Source organism: Sphaerodactylus townsendi, linkage group LG01, assembly GCF_021028975.2.
Source record: "Sphaerodactylus townsendi isolate TG3544 linkage group LG01, MPM_Stown_v2.3, whole genome shotgun sequence".
In the NCBI taxonomy this organism is placed as follows: domain Eukaryota; kingdom Metazoa; phylum Chordata; class Lepidosauria; order Squamata; family Sphaerodactylidae; genus Sphaerodactylus; species Sphaerodactylus townsendi.
In genome coordinates, this window is record NC_059425.1 from 54,811,824 (window position 1) to 54,833,655 (window position 21,832).

The following is a 21,832-nucleotide window of genomic DNA, read 5'->3' on the forward strand; positions in this document are numbered from 1 at the left end:
TCTAAGCCCAGGGGATTGGTAGCCAATTATTCTCTTGATTACATTAGAAACACCTTGAATAGGTGGCTGGCAGAGTAAGTCTCTGGCTATTGTAATTTTGCTGAGGCCACGAGATTAAATCAGGGATGGGAGCACTTAGGAGCTTTTAGGAACAGCTGAAGGGAAGGAAGGTTGCAGCATCTCAATTCAAGGGATAGTGCATATTTACAACTCTATCAACTGTAGCTCTGGCTTGGGTGTGGACATGAGTAGAATTATTTTCTACTGTCTGTTTGCTATTTCTTATTTCTGCGCCACACCGTATATCTGTTAGCATTAATATGAATCAGAAATATATCTCACATATATATTCTATCCATAAATATCCCGGCTTGGATGCGTGTTTTAGGATGTGGGGTGGAAGGAGAGCATAACAATGCCTTGAACAACAGAATCAAACCATGTCTTGAACACCCAACCAAAGAAGAAAAACACAGGCTCCAATAAACATACCTCTCTTGCCTGCTATTTTTTCCGTTCCCAGCTGTTCTTAAGATTTTTTCTAATGCCTAGCAATGGCCAGGTCAATCAAAATTAGCCACTGATTACTATTTCCCCTCAACAAAGTGAACTGTCTTTTTCCATCCAAGCCTCCCAAAGGCTGAGAGTGAGCAGGGAGAGCTGCGGTCGGGAGCAGCCAGTTCATACATCGCCACTGTTAGGTCTTGAACCTTAAGCCAATAAACGGACTCTGTAATGTTGATCAGTAGTATTTATTGATGAGCCATCAAAGCACCAAAGCCAGTTCTGACAAACCTGGCCTTTGCCATCCCCTTTATCCCATTGCAAGTCCCCCTCCCGCTTTCCCAAGAAGTTGTGAAGTTCCCGGAGCTGAGGTGTCCCAAGGTCAGCAGCAGATAGTAAGAGAAAGCCACCTGGCTTTCTCCCCCCATGAGGTAATGAATGCAACTGTGTTTCTTATGGGACTACAGTGTCAGGGGAAGCCTAGTTATCTACAAAGCATGTGAAGCCATAAAGTAAAGATCAAGGAAAGAATGCCCCATATAGCAGACTGGTTACATATATCTTTTAGCAGCATTGATTTGTAGTTACATTGAGTTAGGAATGCATCTCAATCACATAGATACAATCCCCCGACAGCCATAGCCTTTTAGCCTAATCTATGCTACCGATCTATTGTGAGGATAAATTAGACAGTATTCATATGGGGTTCCTTGAATTCTTTTGAAAAAGAATAGATTTGAGATGTGATAAATAAGATTTCATGCACTGAATTTAAAACTTTAATCAACAGTTATTATATTTGTCTTTTCAGCTCAAGCCCTGGGTTTTGATGGCCTATGGAATGGTAGCCTGTTGGTTTCTGTTGGGCACCAATGGTCTGATAATGATTTTGCTCTATGCGAGTGTTTCATATTTTGTGGCTCAGTTTAAAAACCCAGTTCTGACATGGCTGACCTCCTTGCTTCTGTTGTTGACTTTACGCATACCTGCCTTGGAAGACATAAAGGTAATTTCTTTATGTTATTAATAAAGCATTTTTATTGCAGAAATAGGCTTTTTCATTCCAGTTTTAAAGAAATGTACTTTGAGGAATTATATTTACAAGACACCCTCAAATACAATGACAATTTAGTTACTCTTGGAAATCTTGGAAATTGTTCTTTCTTTGCAAATTCATTGTATATTTGAATCCATGTTATAAATTTGCCTAGCACTTGTCTACATGATTCCATCTTCTGACTTTGCATTCTTTTCAAACAGCATTCACCCAGGGTGGGTAGATCTTTTATGCCTCTGCATTGGGTATGACTAAGATGGGAGTCATGTCTAGAACAGTGATTCACACAGAAGCCTAAGGAAGGAACTCCTCCGAGATTGGATAAGACATTGGAAAACCTGTGAATGCATCTTTGCAGGTTTTTACAGTGGAAATTACAGCCACTGGGAAGAAAGGATTTCAACCCTTCCTCACATGTATGGTTTGGCTGACTGAAACTGCTCCTTTCCTTTCCTGTGATGAGCTTTTGAAGGAGAAAAAGATGGATAGAGAGAGGATGCCAATCTTTGTTGAGTTTCCATTTCAATGACTGGTTCCAACTGAGTTCCCATGTGACAGTTATTTCTCTTTTATAAACTGGGAAGATACATTCATAGATTTTCCAGTGCAACTCCTGCTTGGATTCTTAGTGTGTAATTCCTAGTTTGTGTACTCTGAAAGTAAATTTCTTTGGGATGAGTGAATTATGCCTTTGCTTTTAATGTGTGTGTCACTTTTCAGAAATGTACAGCACAGTATTAAAACCCATCCTGGGTTTCTGTGTGCTTGCATGCGTGCTGCATGTTCATACTCATGTAAAGCATGCTTCTCTTCTTCATGCCACCACTCCAAGTTAGAAATACAGCTTCCCATGCTACCAGTGACTTGGAGAACACTCCCAGTTGCTTCAGCCCCTCTGCTGTATGTTTGTGTGAGTAAGTCCCCTAAGGCAGATGAGGAGGATCTGAATCACAGCCTGCACTTTCAGCCAGGAAAAGACTGTTGCTATAAATTATGCTAGAGCACAAGCAGGGAAAATAGCTATCAGGGCTAACGGTTACAGATCTAATGAAAAGAACAGGAAAATATAATACAAAGCTGAACTTAAGAATATATTTATTTATTTATTTATTTTATTAATTAGGCTTTTATACCGCCCCATCCCCGAAGGGCTCTGGGCGGTGTACAGCAGATAAAATGACAATATAAACAATTAAACATTTAAACATATAAAAGAGTTACTTCCAACCTGGATGTCTGCAGAGCAAATGCTCATTCAAATCTCACCTGCTCCCTGCAGAAGAATCCAGCTCCTAGCATTTGGACAAAGGCTAAAGGATGTTTCAGCCTTTTAATCCTTTTTGCCTTTGTTGATGGCTAGACAAATCCAGTTTTAGGAAAATTGTCCTGTGTTGGAAGGTGAACCCCCACCTTCCAACTAGGGTTCACAGCCTATTCATCTCAATACCCAGATCATATTTTATAACAGCTATCCATCTTGCCCCTCTGACAGGTATAGCAAACGGTTATCTCTCTGCGGAAAGACATCTTTTCTCTCTAACCTTTTGGTGCATTTTATGGCTCTCTTCCCTGAGAAAACAAGTGGCTGTCAGGATCCGAGGAACTCCCTGGTGCGCTTTAAAGCACCGTGTATCTCTGCATCATGACTAGATATACCCACTGAAGTTGGTGGGCTTAGACAGGTATAACTACTGAAGGTTGCACTGTTAGGAAATTAATTACTGAATTTAACTCATATTTAACTTTCTTAGACTGTGGCTACCTTTTTCAGAAGCTTTGCTATAGAGTGCCATAAAACCTTTGTATCTTTTAAGGACTCAAGTTAATATAAATGGTACAAGTTTTAATCATTCAGGAGGAAACCTTGTTAAAACTTACTGCTGCGTTGCTTTTAAAAATATTACAGTTTAATTAATTTAACAATTATTAGTACTTATGGCAGTGGCTATCTGTTAGGGGGAAAAAAGTGCTTATCTAAAAATACACTTATCTCACAAATGACTTGGTATTATAATGAGTCCTAGCATTTTAGTGGTGTTTTTGAACTTGCTGTTTTACCAGATTTTTACATTAAAGAAATATTTTGAGCAACCCTAACCTGATAAATGAAATTGATGTTCTTATTTATAACTCCAGAGGGATGGCCCTATTTATCTGAGGCAGCAAATTAATATATGTGTCCTTGCTAAATGGGAACACTGCAGTTTTGTAACATGGACTGTAATTTCTCAGTTCATACATAACAAAGTTTGCATTAAACAGAAAGTAACTACTTAGCTCATGGTATCTTAGGGAAAGGAGGGATCACGCAAGTGAGTCAAAAGCTCATTTTGTGCTCATTTACATAGTACCAGGATGGGACTGATTTTACATCTGAATTATGATTTTCTCTCTCTCCCTGCCCCCTTGATTTAATCAGTTTCTACTGTATATTCTATCAGTATGTGGGTTCAAGCAGGATCTTAACAGTATAGACCGAGGGCTGCAGAATGACATATCAGTAGTGTTGAGCAATTGATCTTCTTTGTTTCTTTTCAGGAAAGATTATAAACTTCATTTTAGTTCTCTAACACGCCCCCCCCCACACCCCTGTGATTTTTTTTATTGGTTGTTGGTTTGTTTGCTAGTTCTTAAAATATGCTTTTGTTGCTTATTTGTTTTATTATTATATATGTTGTACATTGTGGTTTCTTTTTCGTTGTCATCTTTTTGGAAAAGTGGCATATAAATGAGTTACATATATTTCATGTATGGGTGCTCTTATTGGGGGTTGGACTCCTTCCTCTTTCTCCCTCCTGTTCAGTGACAGATAAAAAGTCTCATAGTAACTAAGCTTTGATCTCCTGAACTTTGGCATGATCAGAGCTTGGCACCTATTCCCCTTTCTTTTTTTTCCCCCCTGCGGAAGATGAAATTATTGCTTGCAAATTTAAAAGAACCTGCTGCAGCGTGACTATCAGCTTTAGTCAGGATGGCAGTGACTGAGGTGTTCCTCTCTCCTTATGTATCCTAGTTAGAAAAGGCAGCAGCTCTAGCTGTGCTGGTGTTTTGCTTATTGGCAATTTTTTAAAAGTCTGCTGTTTCAATTAATGTGAATTATGTTCAAAGTGTTCCAGTATTGCAGGACATTTCTTTTCTCCTCCGCCTATCTTAAAGCTGTAAGTGGTGCATCTATTAATATCTATGTTGTAAAACATTTTGATCCTGTCTTTTGTGTATCGCCTGGGACTGAGCCGAATCTTTATTGGCTTTAAGTGGATGAAAACTTCCCCTTGGCAGTCCTTAAAGCAGCAGTGGGTGTGCAACTTGTTTCTACCTGGGCTTATATTTGTTTTTGATTTTTTACTAACAAGATGCCAAAATGAAGATGGGACCTTTGCATTCCCTTTGTTTTGGCATCAGATTTAATAATAGTTCCAGAGAGGTCACCATATTAGTCTGTTATAGCAAAATACAACAAAACTCCTTAAATGATTACAAATGATTACAAAATTTAAATTGAACTCTAACTCATTAAAGCTTATGCAGAAGTAATGTTGTTAAATGTTGAGATGCCAGTGGACTTGTTGTATTTTGGTGGGATAAGATGGTGGTGAAAAGTGCTATCAAGTTGCAGCCAACATGGCGACTCTGTAGGGTTTACAGGGCAAGTGACGAGCAGAATTGGTTTGACCATTGGCTACCTCTACGTAGCAACCCTAGATGTTTTTCATGGTTTCTCATTCAAATACAAACTAGGGCCAACTCTGTTTTGTTTTGGATGAGAATAGCTAGCCTAGGCCATCCAGATCAAATGATAATAGAAATCTTTGTTCTTTTTAGTATTTTGCTAAGTGACCTATATTGCAGATACTAACAGTATTTATCTGTTACCTGCTTCTGATCCCTCTGGAATGTATTCATTTGTTTCCGCTGTCTGGATAAAAATGAGGCTAGAGTTATGCTCATGCGTGGGCACAGCTCAAATACAAACAGTCCCATTCCACACTGGGATTTGAAGATTACATTCTTGACTCTCCATAATGCTGTATTGATGATCATGCATCTGTTATTTAATTATGTCTGTTTCATCTCACCCCATTTCAGTGCCATGCATAAGAAACTGGGAGATATTCTTTCCTTTCATAATGACAGGCAATGTGCCTTGTATGTTTCATGTGTGTGCTTTCCTTTTCACAAAGTGTGTCACTGATTATTTTTCTCTCTGTTGTATGCATCTGATGGAGCAACCTGTTGCTTATGAAATGTCATTCCACAGTCTCAAACCATCCCCCCCCATAAAATTTCAGATAGCCAAAAGCTCTACCCCTCCCCCAGATATGGGAAAGAAAACCACTGCTTTAAGTTAGAAGCCCAGAAGATTAATTCTCCACCCAATTACTCTTCTGAGCTTTTTCTTAATGCAGTGGCTCTGAAATTCTGGGGTATCAGGAGGGTATGTAAAGCTTCAGTTAGTGGTATGTCATCCCTCCTCCTCCCCATAACTGCTAGCCTGAATTTAAAATGATTAAATGGCAGAAGACTCCCACTGAAACACTGAAACATGTTGGATTTGTGTGGGTGACAACACTCATTGTCCATTGGTTGCAAGATGACTTGAGTAGAGGAGAGCTCAGAAGAGATTCCTGCTTTGTTTTTATGTTGTGTCCATGCTCATGGTTCCTGTTGAGTCCCTCTTCTGATACCACAGTTAAGGTCAGAACTATTTCCAGATCTGAACATTCATCATTAAGCTGTATGTGTGTCATTCAGTTATCCTTCTCTTTTCACTTGGGGAAGTGATGAGTTGTGTTGTGTTGCAGGGGTTAGAGCAGCTAGTAAGACAGGCAGCCCAACCCAGAGTATGCAGCAGCCAGGGACTGGGACACTTTTTGTACCACTGCACCACTTTCAAAGGGGTTTCAGGGGGTGCAGAAAGACCCCAACAGAAAACAAACAAACCCCCAGCTGCCTGAATAGCACTATTGAAAAAAAGGACTCATGCCACACTTAAGTCTACAGCCAGGGACCCTGACCTGAAAACTTTATGGAAGTGGACTAAAGTCAGTTCCACCCCTCAGTCTGCTCCCTTGCTGCATTGGCATACTCTCTGATGCCAGTGTAGCTTTGGAGTGGCAGGCCCTTCTGGGTTTGAGCACCATGGAGCTGTGCAGTGTCTGCCTGCTGGCATGTTTGCTCTCTGTGGCAGCACAGGTGCCCTTACGCTGGCAAGGTGGGTAAACATGCTGACACAGCCCCCACCACATCTAAGTTTTCATTTGCCTCCCTCTGGATTGGGCTGTAAGTTTTAAAATGAAGTTTATATTTAAAAATGTGAATGTGTGTGCTGTTTGTCAGTGAAGTATAAATGACATCAATTTTTTTTTTGCCACTGCTTTAATAAAGCACCATAGTCTTAATGGGGAAACATAACTAACAGATTCAAAATCTTGGTTTTCCTTTCTTCTATTCTTGAGTTGCTTAGTGCAACTTGGCAGTTTGTTCTTCGTGACTAGAGTTCTGAACAACAACGAAAAGCTGTTGAAGTCATAATTTGCATGTCATGTTTTGTACTGAAATTCTGTCAGGATTCCTGGATTTTCCGACATTCACTCATTTCCCCCTCTGTGCCTGAGGATGCATGAAGAATAGTTGCTCTTTTGAAAAGCGTCTCTGTTCTTACTGGGTTCTCTTTTACACTTATAAGCACAACTTGTCTGCACATCCTGTAAGTATAGGTGTTGGACCAGGACAATCAGATGTAAGTGTAAGGTCGTCTAAGGAGCTGCTTTGTATAGCTACTAGCAGCAAAGCCCCCTGCAGGGGAGATGCAGTGGGCCCTAGCAAAGGGTCGAAGAGGAAGCATCGCTCCCTGCAATGGGCTTTAATGGGGTTGCAGCGTCCCGTTCCCCCCCTCCCACTGCTCCCAGTGTGACACTTGCTTGGTTCTGGGTCTGTGGCTTTGGGGTGGGAGAGGCTAGAGAGATGTGGGTTGGGATAAGTTGGAAGATGAGGATAGGGGGAGGTTAGATAGGAGAGGCTTGGGGTGGGGGTGGATGAAACAGTGGCTTGGGATAGCAGGAGGGTTGAAATGGGAGGCTTGGGTGGGGGAGGATGGAAAGGTAAGTATTCTGGTAGGGCAGGTGGCAGGTTGATGACTGGGCTGGGGGAGTGTTGTATAGTAGGGAGGGGTGGGGGAGAGCTGTAAGGGGTGGGGAGGGGGTGGGGAGGATGGCAAGAGGTGGGAAGGAGTAAGGAGAGGGTGGCAAGGGGCAGGTTGGGGTGGGGCAGGTTGCCATGGGTGGCTAGGGGTGGGGGAAGATGGAAGGTGTGGACGGGGGTAGGGGAGAGGTGGGGCAGGGTGGCAGTGGGTGGTTACGGGTGGGTGGAAAGGGGTGGATGGGGTGGGGAGGGTGGCAAGGGGTGGCTGATGTTGATGGGAAGAGGTGGCTAGGGGTGGGGCAGGGAATTTGGAGGTGGAGGGGGGAAGAAAAGGCTTTGCTGGGCCTGCAGTGGGCCCGGCAGGAGAGTTTTGGGGGGGAAGGGGAAGGGGAGGGTGTTGTTGGACTCTGAGGGCAGGGGGAAGGGAAGGTTAGGAAAGCTTTGCCAGGCCATGGAGCAGGTTCTCCCCAGCCTGGCAATGGCCAATGGGGGTGTAGGACGCACAGGGCTTTGGTTCCTGTGTATCCTGCATGGTAATTGGCTAAGGGTTCATTGTCATTTCATTTGAACCCTTAGCCAATTATGTATTGTTAGATACCAATGGGAAATCTAGATTAATATATCTACCTTGACTAGTAGGAGCTGTTGAGGATCACTCCAGGCTGAGGTCCTTTACTGGAACTAACAGAGGCTCTGAGAGGTTCAGTTTTTTAAATCTGTTCTCATGGTTTGTTTCTAGCCAAAGGCAGGGGCCCATAGGGATGGGGGATGTCAAATGATCCGGGTGCAACGTCGGGGGGGGGGCAAAATATCCCCCACCCCCCTCCTCCCCTGCACTGACCCGGCTTGGAAGAGCTGGGCTGGCGTCGGGGAGGTGCCTAAAGACAGAGCTGGCCTGCTGCCAGGAGCCGGTCTGCTGCTGGGGTGCCTGTCTGAGCCGTCTGCGAGCATGGGGGGTGCGCCCAGAGCAGGTGTTGTCCCTGGTCACCATTTCCCCACAATATGCCTCTGGCCAAAGGAGTAAGTTACGACTATCATTATAGGCCGCTAAATGCTGTTCTATTCCATATTTTATGCCCCAGTTTTTATGGCTTATTTACTGCTGAGAATATTTATGTTATTGTTTTTATGTATGTATTTTTGTATTGATTTTCTATCTTTTAAATAAACTAAGTACTGTTGGTGGTAGGCATGAAATTGAAGACTGCTTTATAAACTTATTGGTGCATTTTTCTTAATGTCTCTCCTCTAGTTATAATTTAAGTCATTCAGGTTGTCAAGGCCATATTTGCGTTGATAAAGCACATGGTTTTTTCTTTCTTTTCATTTTGTAAGGCTGAATAACTTTATTGTATCAGTAAGGTCCTTGCTGTTTTATTCTTTCATCTGCTGTCGAAATCCTTTGAGCTTTGAAATTCATTCTTGTCTGTTATTAGGTAGCTGTTGCAGGGACTTCTTCTTTTTGTTTAAAGGCTTTCCCAACAGCCAGGTAGAGATTTTTGCAATTTTAAATTAATACTGGTGAAGGGTTTTATATGACTTGCTGCTCTTTCCACTGACATTAGCTTATGATGTTAGTTTTTTTTTTTTGCTGACCATTCCCTTTCTCTGGGTCCAGAGCTATTGGTTAAATAGGTATGCAGACGAACAAACATGAAGCTGCCTTGTACTGAATCAGAAAATTGGCCCATCAAGGTCAGTAGTGTCTAAGACTGAAAGCAGCTTTTTAACTGGAGATTAAACCTGGGACCTTCTGCATGCCAAGCAGATGCTCCATGCCTGATTAATGGCTCTTTTGGAGGGTTGTTGGACTACCCTACCAAGTGTGACTGAAATAAATAATTTCTCTTCATCCATTGGATCTCTTCTCTTTTCTGCCATTTTTTCCCTTTCAGGCATGCTACTTAACCATCCTTTGTCAAGAACTTGACAAAGAATTACTGGTAAATGAGAAACTTCTGGCTCTGAGATTAGAATATTGGCCTAGTCAGCTACTGAGGACTGTGACCTGCTGAGGCCCCAGAGCTCCTGTCCGATATGGAAGGAAAGAAGGGTGTGACTGGCAGGCAGTATGACACTTCTGAAGTGGTCAGGCCTAGAATAAATATTTTTTGTCTGGCCTTTGCTTTTGCCCGGTCAACTGAGCAATATCTTCTGTTTGCTTCATATGATGCTCCATCTCCTAAGTCAAACTACTCATTGCAGTGACCTTGAGTGAATGTCTCTTCAGATCTACATATGATCAGTTCCTATCAGCCTTTTTCTTTTCTTTTTACCTCTTCTCTTTTGGGTGCTTTTTTGCTGAAGAGCTGTATCAGTAAAGGAACATTTTTGATGCAAAGCCCCCTTGCAGACAAAACCATACTTGCAGACAGTTTGCACATGAGGATGCCCATGTGAGTGCAATCACATCTGTTCATTGTATTTATTGTATAACAATAAACAGAAAAATGAAAAGGTTGTGCAAATAAAAATGGTAATAGAATGCAGAGGCATAAATTACAAAAAAGGCAGACTTTAAGGGGGTTCAAAGGACCAAATATAGGATAATTCCCTGTGCAATTTGTACGTGTTGTTTGTAAGTCCTACCTGTGAAGTTATGGATGCTCTGGAAGTGCTTTATTTGATTAACTTTATTTATTTAGCTATCCCATCTTTTTAGTAGAAGGAGCATCTGAGGTGTCTTAACAAGTAAAAATGCAATGACCTAAAAATAACAGTAGTGCTAAATGAGTGCTTCAGGAGTAAGAACTATATAAACAATAAATGGTACAAGAATTGTAGTTGTAATGGCATGACATGTAAATCCTCCATCCAAAAAATTTTTTTGGTTATCTTTACAGGTTCATGGGTGAGATTGTGAATGGTAATTTTCTGTCTGGTTTTTATTTTATAGAGGGGCTGGTACACCAGTGAAAACGAGTACTACTTGCTCCTTTTTACTTTGACAGTCCGCTGTCTCTACTACACAAGCTTCAGCCTAGAGTATTGCTGGGCTAAAGAGAAGATACGTCATTCGTTCCTCTGGATGTTGATGTATGTGTTCTATTATCCTGTGCTTCACAATGGACCCATTATCACCTTTGATGATTTTCATAAACAGGTGACAGAACTTTTGAAATATTGACTTGGTTTTGGTTTGCAAGAGATTTCCATACTCCTTTGGATAAAGTTTGACTTTCGTGGTTACTGATTTTTCTCTCATGGTTACTCCTTTATTGGTCTGGGAAGACTGTTGGACCTCACAGGGTGTTTGTTGTGAGGGGGGAAGGGTAAGGAGTTTGTAAGCCCCTTTGAGTCTCCTATAGGAGATAAAGGGGGGATATAAATCCAACTCTTCTTCTTCTTCTTCTTCTTCTTCTTCTTCTTCTTCTTCTTCTTCTTCTTCTTCTTCTTCTTCTTCTTCTTCTTCTTCTTCTTCTTCTTCTTCTTCTTCTTCTTCTTCTTCTTCTTCTTCAATAATAGTGGCTTTGATGGCATGTTTATCATAACCACACATATGACACCCGTTAAGCGAATTGTTTGTGTCAAAAATTGGGGGGGAGGGGTGGTAGAGTTACAGAAATCATTCAACTGTATTTCGAAAGTGCCCACTGCTGCACTGTACAGATAATGAACAAATCCCCTAGCATTTGGTTTGCAGGGACCTTCAGTTTGTTATTTGCTGCTCAAAGATTAACTGTCTAAGAGGATTTCCTGGGCTATTGGTTTTAAAGCTACTTCAAGTCCTCCTTGAAAAATTCAGAACCATGTAGCTCATTTTCTGAGATGTGAATTCAAAGGATCTAGTGGTTTAGGACCACTGTACAATAAGGTGTATACTGTGTATGATATAAATTAAGTGAACTGTGGTTTGTGTGTATATGTATGTATGATAATATAATATACACAAACATTTCACAGGAAATATTGGGGAGGAAAGTATTTTAAAAATTGAACATGGATACCAAACATGGATCTGACACCAAATCCAAGAATGACCTAAACATGGACTAAAAAGGCATATACATGAAGTGTTGGGAATTAACTTGAAAAAATCCACCCTTACTTTGACTTTTTGCAGACTTTCAAGCCCCTCTAGTTAACATTTATGTATTTTACACTAGTGTCAAATAAGCACTGACTCTGTTGAATGAGTTTGTTACAGATTTAAGGATTTGGTACTAACCTTTAAAGCCCTAAACAGTCTAGGACCATCGTACCTGCTGTATCTTCTCTCTCAGTACAATCCCCAGAGGACATTATTCTCAACTGTAAACAATCTGCTGGTGATCTCTGGCTCTAAAAGTGTCCTTGGGCACTCAGCTAGAGCCAGAGTCTTTTGGCTCTGGCCACAGCTTGGGGAAACTCTCTGTCCACTGAGACCTGGATCCTGCGGGATTTAGCTCAGTTCCACATGGCCTATAAGCCAGAGATGTTCTGCCAGCCCTATGGTTGAGGCAGCAACTGTTATATCATTGCTGGCCTCCCAACCTTTTCCTATCCTTTTCTATTTTATCTTTCTTTATTCGTTTACTTACAGGATTTAGTTGGGTTGGGTTGATTTTGTTGTTGTTTTAGACCTCTCCTCCTGTCTTGATCAACCAGAAAGATTGTGTGTGATTGTAATATTAAGGTTCTGGGGGTATTTAGTTGATGGGGATGCAACTAGTTTTATGAAGGCAGTATGTTTCTCTATTGTATTTTATACTGCAAGCCACCTTGAGCCAGTCTTTAGATGGAAAAGGGTGGGATATAAATCAAATCAAATCAAAAAAAGAAGCATTCACTGCGGCTAGTACTTGTTAGCTCTGACATATTTGGAAACACATTATTTAAGTCATAGAACTTTCTCATAGCGCAAGGTGCATATACCATATATTGATATTGTGATATATGCACATGTATAATTCCATATATTGTGATATATGCACATGTATAATGCACACGTATAATTTATTTATTTACTTATTTATTTTTCAATGTCTAAGTCACCCATTTCCCAAGGGGCTCAGGGCAGCATACAGCCAATAAACAATATAAATACAGTTAAAACCATTGAATTATAAAACAGCAATTCAATTAACAGAATAACAATAATCAAAGATGGCGACTTCCCTGCCCAGTCCCTGGGAGGCCACAGTATAATACCGTGGTTCATCCCGGCTGGCCGATGGAAAAGCCTAGCGAAACAGCTCCCTCTTACAGGCCCTGTGGAACTTGTTTAGATCCCGCAGGGCCCTTATCTCCATAGCAAGCTTGTTCCACCAGGTGGGAGCCAGGACTGAGAAGGCCCTGGCCCTCTTTGAGGCCAGCCAGACGTCTTTTGGGCCCGGGATTTCCAGAAGGTTCGCCTCCAATGAGCGGAGGGATCTGATTGGGCAATATGGAGAGAGGCAGTCCCTCAGGTATGTGGGTCCAGGACTTTTCATGGCCTTAAAGGTTAAAGCCTTAAAGGTTAAAACCTTTACTACCAGAGAATATAGTGATGGATAGAGCATGGCTGGCTTTGGAAGTGGGTTAGAGGGATTCATGGAGGTGAGGTCCTCAGTAGTTACTAGCTGTATTGATTAAAGGGGAGGACATGGACCCTTGTCGTCATCCTTAGAATCTTGATCCAGAGGCAAGGAAATATCTCAAATCCAGTGCTGGGAGGCAGCATCAGGGAAAGGTCTTGGTCTCTATTCTCTGTCTATTCCCTGTGCAACTAGTTGGCTGCAATATAAAACAGATTGTGGACTAGATGGGCCACTGGTCTGATTCAGGAGGGCTATACTTATGTTCTTATGTGAACTGACACAATTAAGAATTGAGGCATCCAACCTGTAATGAGTTGGTGTTTATTTTTAATTTTTTAAAAAATCTACAACTTAACATTTTCACTCAAGTGAACTCCTAAAGTAGTCTTCAAGCTGAAAGTGTCAGGTTTTCAACTTGTCTAATAATGGAGACTTGCAGTGGAAACCTAAGCAGAGTTACACTTTTGTAAATTGTAAGTTGATTGCAGTCAATAAGCTTAAAAAGATATAACTCTGCTTAGGGTTGTACTATCAGTGTTTCTGATGTAAAATATTCAAATGCTGATGATTACCAGAAGTCATGAGTGCTGTCAGTAAGTCTGAGTGGCTATGGAATGTGAGAAAAGGACCTTCAACTACTATGGTTTTGCAGTAGCAAAAAGTTATATCAATATGGTTTCTGTCCCTGTCTTTAAAAAAGCATGAATCCATGGTGTCATCATCCACAGAATCCTGGTATCTGCACCAGAGGATTTAGACCAAGTCTGGATGTGACCAAACAGGTGCTTATCTGTTAGTTTAGTATTTGTAAGCTTAATTTGTGTAGGCACATGCTCTTTGCTAAATACAGTAGGAACTCAGATACACAACTCAAGATCAAAATATGTGTCTGTCTTATTAGGTTTGGTTGTGAAGGTGGCTGATTTGTAAAGTATACTTGCCTCTGATGCCTGGGAAGTTAAAGTGATCCAGGAGCAAGACAGCCTGAGTGAATCCTGTGGAACAACAACCCAATGTTAGAAGGGCCACTTAGCTCAGACCTACTTAGGGTGCCTGTGGTGTGGTGCAGGACCTGAGGCAACGAGTGAGCCAAGAACCCGTTATGGCCTGCCCTCATCAGATCTGAGCAAAGTAACCCCTGCAGAGATAGTGAAACTTGGCTTTGCTTGCTTCTGCCAGTGGCTTCTGTTGTCTGTAAGCTAAATGTCCAGTCTTTATCTGCTACTGAGATAGTTCCTGACCCGGAAAAGAAAAAAATTATCTGGGTTTTCCAAAGCAAGTTAGATTATTATATTTCATTAAAATTAACTACCTCTAAACATCTCAACTGATGTGCCTCAATGAATATTTTATTTTATTACTGAGTGCAGAGCAGGAAGCAGGTGTGTCAACATCTCTATTGAAATCTGATAGGCATGCATTCTAACTGATGTAGCATCAGCCAGAAATGTTCAATTCCCACCCTCCACCATCAGCAATCTGAAGAATCGTAGTTTCTTCAGACTACTCACAGCTACTGAGATGTCATTAAAAATGAGTCAGAATAGTGAAAGCATCCGGAAAGCTCAGTGAAAGATGTAATAAGAGTTATTAAGTAATCTTCTATTCTTTACAGAGAATACACCAATCATCTATGTAATCATTTCCAAGCAACAAACAGAAAAGAGATAGAAGAAAAAAATCAGAAGTAAGCTGAGTGAGGTGTTATCTCATTCGCTTTCCCTGAACAACTGAAAAAACATTTCCTACTTGTTTTTATTTATTTATTTATTTATAATCAGATTTATATACCGCCCTTCCCCCGAAGGGCTCTGGGCGATGCACAACATAACACACACAAAAACAGATGGAGTATCAAACTAATACAGATCATAAAACAATATAAACTCAAAAAATATAAGTACTAAAAAACCCATTAAAAGCAGTTTTCAGTGCAATACAATAAACAGTATTAAAAAAACCCAGCATCCTGCAAATAACCCATTTTTAAAAAACCCTCCTCAACAAAGAAAAAAGGGAGGAGTAAGGCGATGGGTCCCAGTGGTGGTAAAGGGATCCTAGATGTAAACACAGTTGGGAAGGAAAGGGAAGGAGGGGGGCACAATCAGCGACCAGCCCCTCCAAAAGGCCGGTGGAACAACTCAGTCTTACAGGCCCTGCAGAACTCACCAAGATCCCGCAGGGCCCGGACAGCTGGAGGAAGAGTGTTCCATCAGGCTTTTGGAGGGGCCCTGGGTAGAGGCCAGCCACATCAGTGAGCAGCTGGGGACCACCAGTAAATTGGCCTCTGCAGAGCGTAGAGACAGTGTAGGGACATATGGGGTAAGGTGGTCCCGGAGGTACGAAATAAATTTGTGATTTTTAGAAAAATATCGAAAAGGTATAGGCCAAGAACCCAACATTTACGTCTAGGTTTTGAACTGAGTGAGGAGAGGGAAGAAAAAGAAGAGGGGGAAATTTTACAGTAACAGTATGGAAAAGTGGATTTGGCTTGATTTTATTTATGTTAAAGGGTGTTAGTCTCTCTTGTATAGATGTACGTGTTGTACTAGAATTTGTTTTAGTGGATTTAGAAAGCTGTGACAGTGGCAAAGGTAATTTCAATTAACTATTAATTAATTGGTGAAGTGTATTGGTTCATAGGACATAAGAATCACAAAAATCAACTAATCACTTTCAGGATGAACTCTACCTAAAATTACCCATAGCAATTATATGTATTTTCTGGGCCCCCAAAAATCCATTCTCTGACATCTTGTGCAGTTTTATCCACAAGTTCCACAAGGAGCCATTTTTCTTCACTCAGCATTTAGGAATATTTGGGTAACTTCCCCTTCTCTAATTGAAGCTGAATTTTCCTGCTGCATCATTAAATGGCCATAATATAAAGACATCTTCTGTGAGAAAGCAGCATTCCGAATATGGCCAAGTATTATGCATGCACAAGAATAATTACAGTGGGTCTGTGCAGACAAGGCACACCAATGTTTTCAGTGTGGCTAAGAGTTAGGGAACAGGCCACAGGACTGGATATTCTCCTGAAGCTCTTTGCTTTCCTGGAACAACCCTCCCTCCCCCAAACTCCTGCACTTGGCTTTAAATAAAGTACTTGAGGAATTTATCACAAAGTAAAATATTCAAAGTAGCCAAGACTGGAAGTTCAGAATGCCAAGGTAAGAAGGGGCAATAAAGAGTGCCCTGAGATCCTCATAAAGTGGCCATTCAAGATGCATATGAAAAGAAGTATCAATATCTTACCTAAAACAGAATAGTTCAGAATATGGGATACCCATAAATCTCTGTGCCTGATCCAGAAAATCATGAGCCACTTCTTTAGGGTTTTTTTTAAAAAAAACTTTATTACAAACTTTTATAAACACAAACAAAGAAGAGTAATAAAATATAATATCAGCAGTGATCCACAGTTTAGGATAAATGCTTTGACTTGAGTTTCAAAACAGTATAAAGCATTAAAGAAATGTTAGAAATGTTCATTACAATAAGAAACAATTATACTCAATGAAACCTGTTCGCTAACTTCCATCTCTAATCTTGAGTGTATAAGTCTAAATGTGGTATTTTTCCCGGCCTTTCAATTTAATCATTTTGTTGTTTCTTATTTGTCAATTTCTTTAATGAATTCTTAAACATATAACCTCATTATCAACACATTTAATTTACTATTCATGCTATCCTACTTTTGATAACCTTCTTAATTCTTAATCTTCTAACCCTGCCACTGCAAAATTATATTAAATAGTTGCAATGTATAATTAACAAAGAGGGACCAAGTCGCATTGAACTTTTCCAGAGAGTTTCTCTCACCAAACAGGTCAACTTATCTAATTCCACTATACTCCAAACTTCTTCTATCCACTCTTCTATGGTGGGAGTTTGTAGTTCCCAACTTTTTTGCTAAGACAATCCTGGGTGTGGTAATCAAGTAGAGAAACAAAACATTATTATGCTTTTCCCTTTCATTACTGTTTATACTCAACAAATATTTATCGGGAATCATCTCAAATACAACCTTCATTTTTTTGCATTATTTCATGAATTATTTCAAATATACTCATACATTCCTATGTTGCCACCATAAATGAAAGAAGGTTCCCTCTTTTACCTTACATTTCCAACACTTCGGAGAACAATTCTTATACATCTTAGACAGTGCTATTTGGTGCAAAATACCACCTATCGAAATCTTTTTTTAAAAAGCTTGCTTAATTAACTGTCTTAATAAATAATTTAAAAACAGATGGTGACTTTCACTTGCTTTACCCCCCTACCCCCCCCCCCCCCGGAAGCCAAAACAGATGACAGACAGATGGTAAACGGATGGTAAAAAACTCAGCAGGCCAACAAAAAAGCCCAATGGAAAGCCCGTCTTGCAGGCCCTAAGAAACCACTTAGGTCCCCCAGGGCCTTCACCTCAGATGGGAACATGTTCCACCAGGTGGGGGCCAGGACTGAAAAGGTCCTGGCCCTTGACAAGGCCAGCCGGATGGTTTTTGGGCCAGGGACTATCAGGAGATTCCCCTCCAAGGAACATGCTGCATTCATAATGCTGCATGTATAATGCTGTCTTCCAGGTGCAGATGGAATGGTGCTTCATTGCAGAACTAAAAGAGTCACGGAAGGATGAAATGACCTTAATGCTGAAGACTGCCACTGGCTGATGTTTGTATGGATGCTGGGGTGGGTGGAAGCCCATACCTATTGTTACTGTTCTGGTCCCTATGTGGAAGGAGTGAGTCCCATACACAGGCGTAGCTACCATGGGAACATCCGGGGACAAGTGCCCCGGGCACCACCTTGTGGTGGGCGCAAAAATTGCAGGTTCGTTTGTGGCTTTCTGTATTTTTTACTGTTTTTTAAATGTTGGCCTGCAGGTGGCACAGTTTTTAGGCTAGTGGCACCAAAATTTCAGGCTATCATCAGGTGACTCTCCTGATGATACAAGCTAAGTTTGGTGAAATTTGGTTCAGGGGGTCCAAAGTTATAGACCCCCAAAGGGGGTGACCTCATCCTCCATTGTTTCCAATGGGAGCTAATAGTAGATGGGGCTATCATTTTGAGGGTCCATAACTTTGGACCCTCTGAGTCAAACTTCACTAAACCTGGGTGGTATCATAAGGATAGTCTCCTGCTGATACCACCCAGGTTTGGTGAAGGTTGGTTCAGGGGGTTCAAAGTTATGGACCCCCAAAAGGGGTGCTCTATCCCCCATTGTTTCCAAAGGGAGCTAATGGTAGATGGGGCTACCCTTTTGAAGGTCCATAACTTTGGACCCCTTGAACCAAACTTCACTAAACCTGGGTGGTATAATCAGGATCGTCTCCTAAAGATAGCCTAAAATTTTGGTAATGTTAGCTTAAACATTGCTTTCCTGACAGGCACCCTCAAATTTTCCCCAGGTTCTCTCTTTAAATCCACCCCCTTTGGAGAATCTGGGCTCCCTAGATTAAAAAAAACATAGAAAGTATTGTTGAAGGCTTTCACAACCAGATTCAACTGGTTGTTGTGGGTTTTACAGGCTTTGTGGCCGTGGTCTGGTAGATCTTGTTCCTAACGTTTCACCTGCATCTGTGGCTGGAATCTTCAGAGGTGTATCACAGAGAGAAGTCTGTTATAAGAGAAGTCTGAACACAGTGTATAACAGACTTCTCTCTGTGATACACCTCTGAAGATACCAGCCACAGATGCAGGTGAAACATTAGGAACAAGATCTACCAGACCATAGCCACGCAGCCCAGAAAACCCACAACAACCAACATTGACAGTGATGCTGTTTGGGGTGGATGGGTGGGAAATCTACCCTGAAACAGCATCACTTTCAATGCTGTTTAAACTAGAGACCCCAGAGTCTCTCTTTAAGGTGGATTTAAAAGGAGAATCTGGGCTCTCTAGTTTAAACAACATTAAAAGTGATGCTTTTTCAGGGTGGATTCCCCCCTTCAAAAAATAGCATCACTTTCAATGTTGTTTAAACTAGGGAGCCCTGGGTGTGTTCAGATTTGTGTGTTGGGGCATGTTCTATAATGTGATGGTGACTTTGAGATGACCTGGTGCAAAAAAATGTTGTTTGGTTATGGTGGGGGAGGGACGCTGCCCATATGGGGGGGGGGCGCAAAACTCAGATTTTGTCCCGGGCTCCATTTTCCCTAGCTACGCCACTGGTCCCATAGTCCCCAAGGGAAATCCCAAAGCCATCATGCTGGCCTGCTATATGCTCACAAACTGAAATTTAATGAGGAAGGTCCCATCCACATTAATCAGGAGGCAGGCAGGAATCATGAGCCATCTGGCTAGGTAATCCAAGGCTACCCAACTGGCCATGGCTGCCTCTCAGATCCTTAACCCTAACCCTAACCCAAACCGCCCTGAGCCTTCGGGGAGGGCAGTATACAAATATAATAAATAAATAAATAAATAAATAAATAAATAAATAAATAAATAAATAAATAAATAAATAAATAAAACCTCAGGGAGTGCACCCCAGTGAAACCCTGGCCTTCTTGTGCACCCAGAGGTCCCTGCTTCCTACTCCAATTGGACAAATTCTGATTGGCTCCTATTTTGGATCCAGGGCTTGATTGCTGCTACCTGTAAGTGCTGCCACTTGTGGGATGGGACTAGATTCCCCTCCCTCACTCCTAAGCCCACAGGATGCAAAAGCAGTGAATTTTGGTGTTTTTGCTTTTCACTGAAGAGAACGAACTGTAAGTCTTAAATAAAGCATAGAAATCCAAATTCTGTTTTCCAATGAATTTTGGCCAAATTCTACATGAAGAACAATACACAGTAGAAGGTGGTCCAAGACCTCTGTTACAGAGCTTTTCCAGAGGTACCAAATAAAAGGAGGGGAATAACATGGTAGGATCCAATCCAGTAAACATGAAAAGTTAAAAAAATCTAACTCTTTTTCCAAATAAACATTTTCTAGCTAAATGTTTCAGATGAAGTTTTGAAAATACACAATACATTTGCAGCTGTCAGAAGTCTTCACACGCTGGAAAAAATAGTTGAGCTTCCATTTTATATTTCTAACTAAATTGGATGAATATTTTCCTATGCATGCAACAATTAATCCTCAATTTGATATGTAAAAAACAAATCCTTTCTAAAGTTATTTTGTCTTGATTTTCAAATAACTGTATCTAAAGGTGAAGAAAAGAAACGTTTCTTTTGTGTTAATTGCCTTCATTCACTCTGAATTGCTCACCTTTGTAAGTTTTCTGTAATAAGACACAGAACAAAGGGTTTTTTTTGGAAAGCCATTATCCCCATAGGTGATAAAGTCTGAATGCTGAGAATACTATAATCCTATGTACCACTTTTAGAATGCATTTGGCTGGCTATTAAGGACTGAAGAAATGCTGTAACATGTTGCCAGAAGTGACTTTGCTCCTTATAATGTGATTAGACATTAGAGTGACGGATAAACATCCAGGGAGCATAAATCTTTTAAGGTTTTTTTGTTACGTGATTACTAGAAGTTTATGTTAGATATGCTGCTACTTTTTGAAAAAAATTAATTGGTCAGTTTTTGTAGGTAGAAACATTAATATAATTTAAAATCACTAATCTCGAAGAAGGAAGTTATGATGAAATAATATCTCCACCCCCAGAAAATGATATGCAGTCATGATAGTTTCCACTTAAACATTATTTTCTCGAATAAATGACAGCTTGTTCTACTGTTACCAGACCAACCTGGGGTAGGGTGGTGGTTCCTGTTTTTAAGATTGCCATGCCTCTATTTATCCCACCAACCTTAAGGTGGCCTAGGAATGCAGTGCCAAGATGGATGCCCTCCTCTACATTGGATGGCATAGAAAATCACCCATAAGGACAGAACTCTGCCCTTACTAGTCTCCCGCCAACATCAACTTGCAAAGCAGCTTGTCTAACCTTTTCTTAAAGTAATTAGGAAAAGAGAATACTTTCAGCTCAGAAGGACAACTGCTATTCCAGCCTCAGTTTCCCTGTCTCTATGAAACAAAGGGAATTGGAAAATTATTTCATTAAGAAGTTCCTGTTAGTCATTCTTACACCATTAATCCTATCTTCTAATTCTCTGACTAACCCCTTCAAAGACCACTTTCATTTGCATTGGCATTATCTGTTATTGAATCAGCAGCATCCTAAAAATCTAGTTATTTCTGGCACTCCCTGGCTTGGAACATTAAGCCTAGGTGCCAAACATTAAGTTTAAGTATCCACCACTTAACTTAAATGTTGACTTCTTGTTTCTCTCCTGGAGAACAAGAGCTGCCTTTGTCCTGGGGAGATTAGAGGGCCCACTCTTCCCAATAAATTAGCCATCCACCCTGCAGTCAATCCCCATCATTTTCTGGACTAACCCTTGGTTCAGTTGTGCTGCGTGCCATCTGCTTTCACCCCATCTCTTTGAAGTTCAGTTCAAGCATTGAACTCTGCTTTTCTGGAACCTGTCTTCAGGATAAAGCAATCATTGCCAATTTCCTCCCCAAAATCCCAGACGTATACCCTCAATACTATCTATATCCTAGGACTGTTAATTCTCATTGTTCTTTTTATATTGTATAATTGTGCATTTATTATTTTACTTTTTCTTAATAAAAATGGTTAAACTTTTACTCTGGATTCC

The 21,832-nt window shown here is 40.9% G+C and overlaps 1 protein-coding gene across 9 annotated transcripts in view; it reads left to right on the forward strand.

The window, feature by feature from the left end:
- Nucleotides 1-21,832, forward strand: part of HHAT (hedgehog acyltransferase) — a 226,444-nt gene that overhangs the window by 28,753 nt on the left and 175,859 nt on the right. For 8 of the 9 annotated variants that reach the window (XR_007243560.1, XR_007243571.1, XM_048485244.1 and 5 more), the window contains 2 exons: nt 1,316-1,510; nt 10,599-10,805. Coding sequence is in view for 7 of the 9 variants with exons in the window: in XM_048485244.1 (XP_048341201.1) it covers nt 1,316-1,510; nt 10,599-10,805 (402 nt within the window). In the remaining 2 variants the exon portion in view is untranslated. The remainder of the gene's footprint in view (nt 1-1,315; nt 1,511-10,598; nt 10,806-21,832) is intronic. The other variant, XM_048485372.1, reaches the window with a different exon arrangement.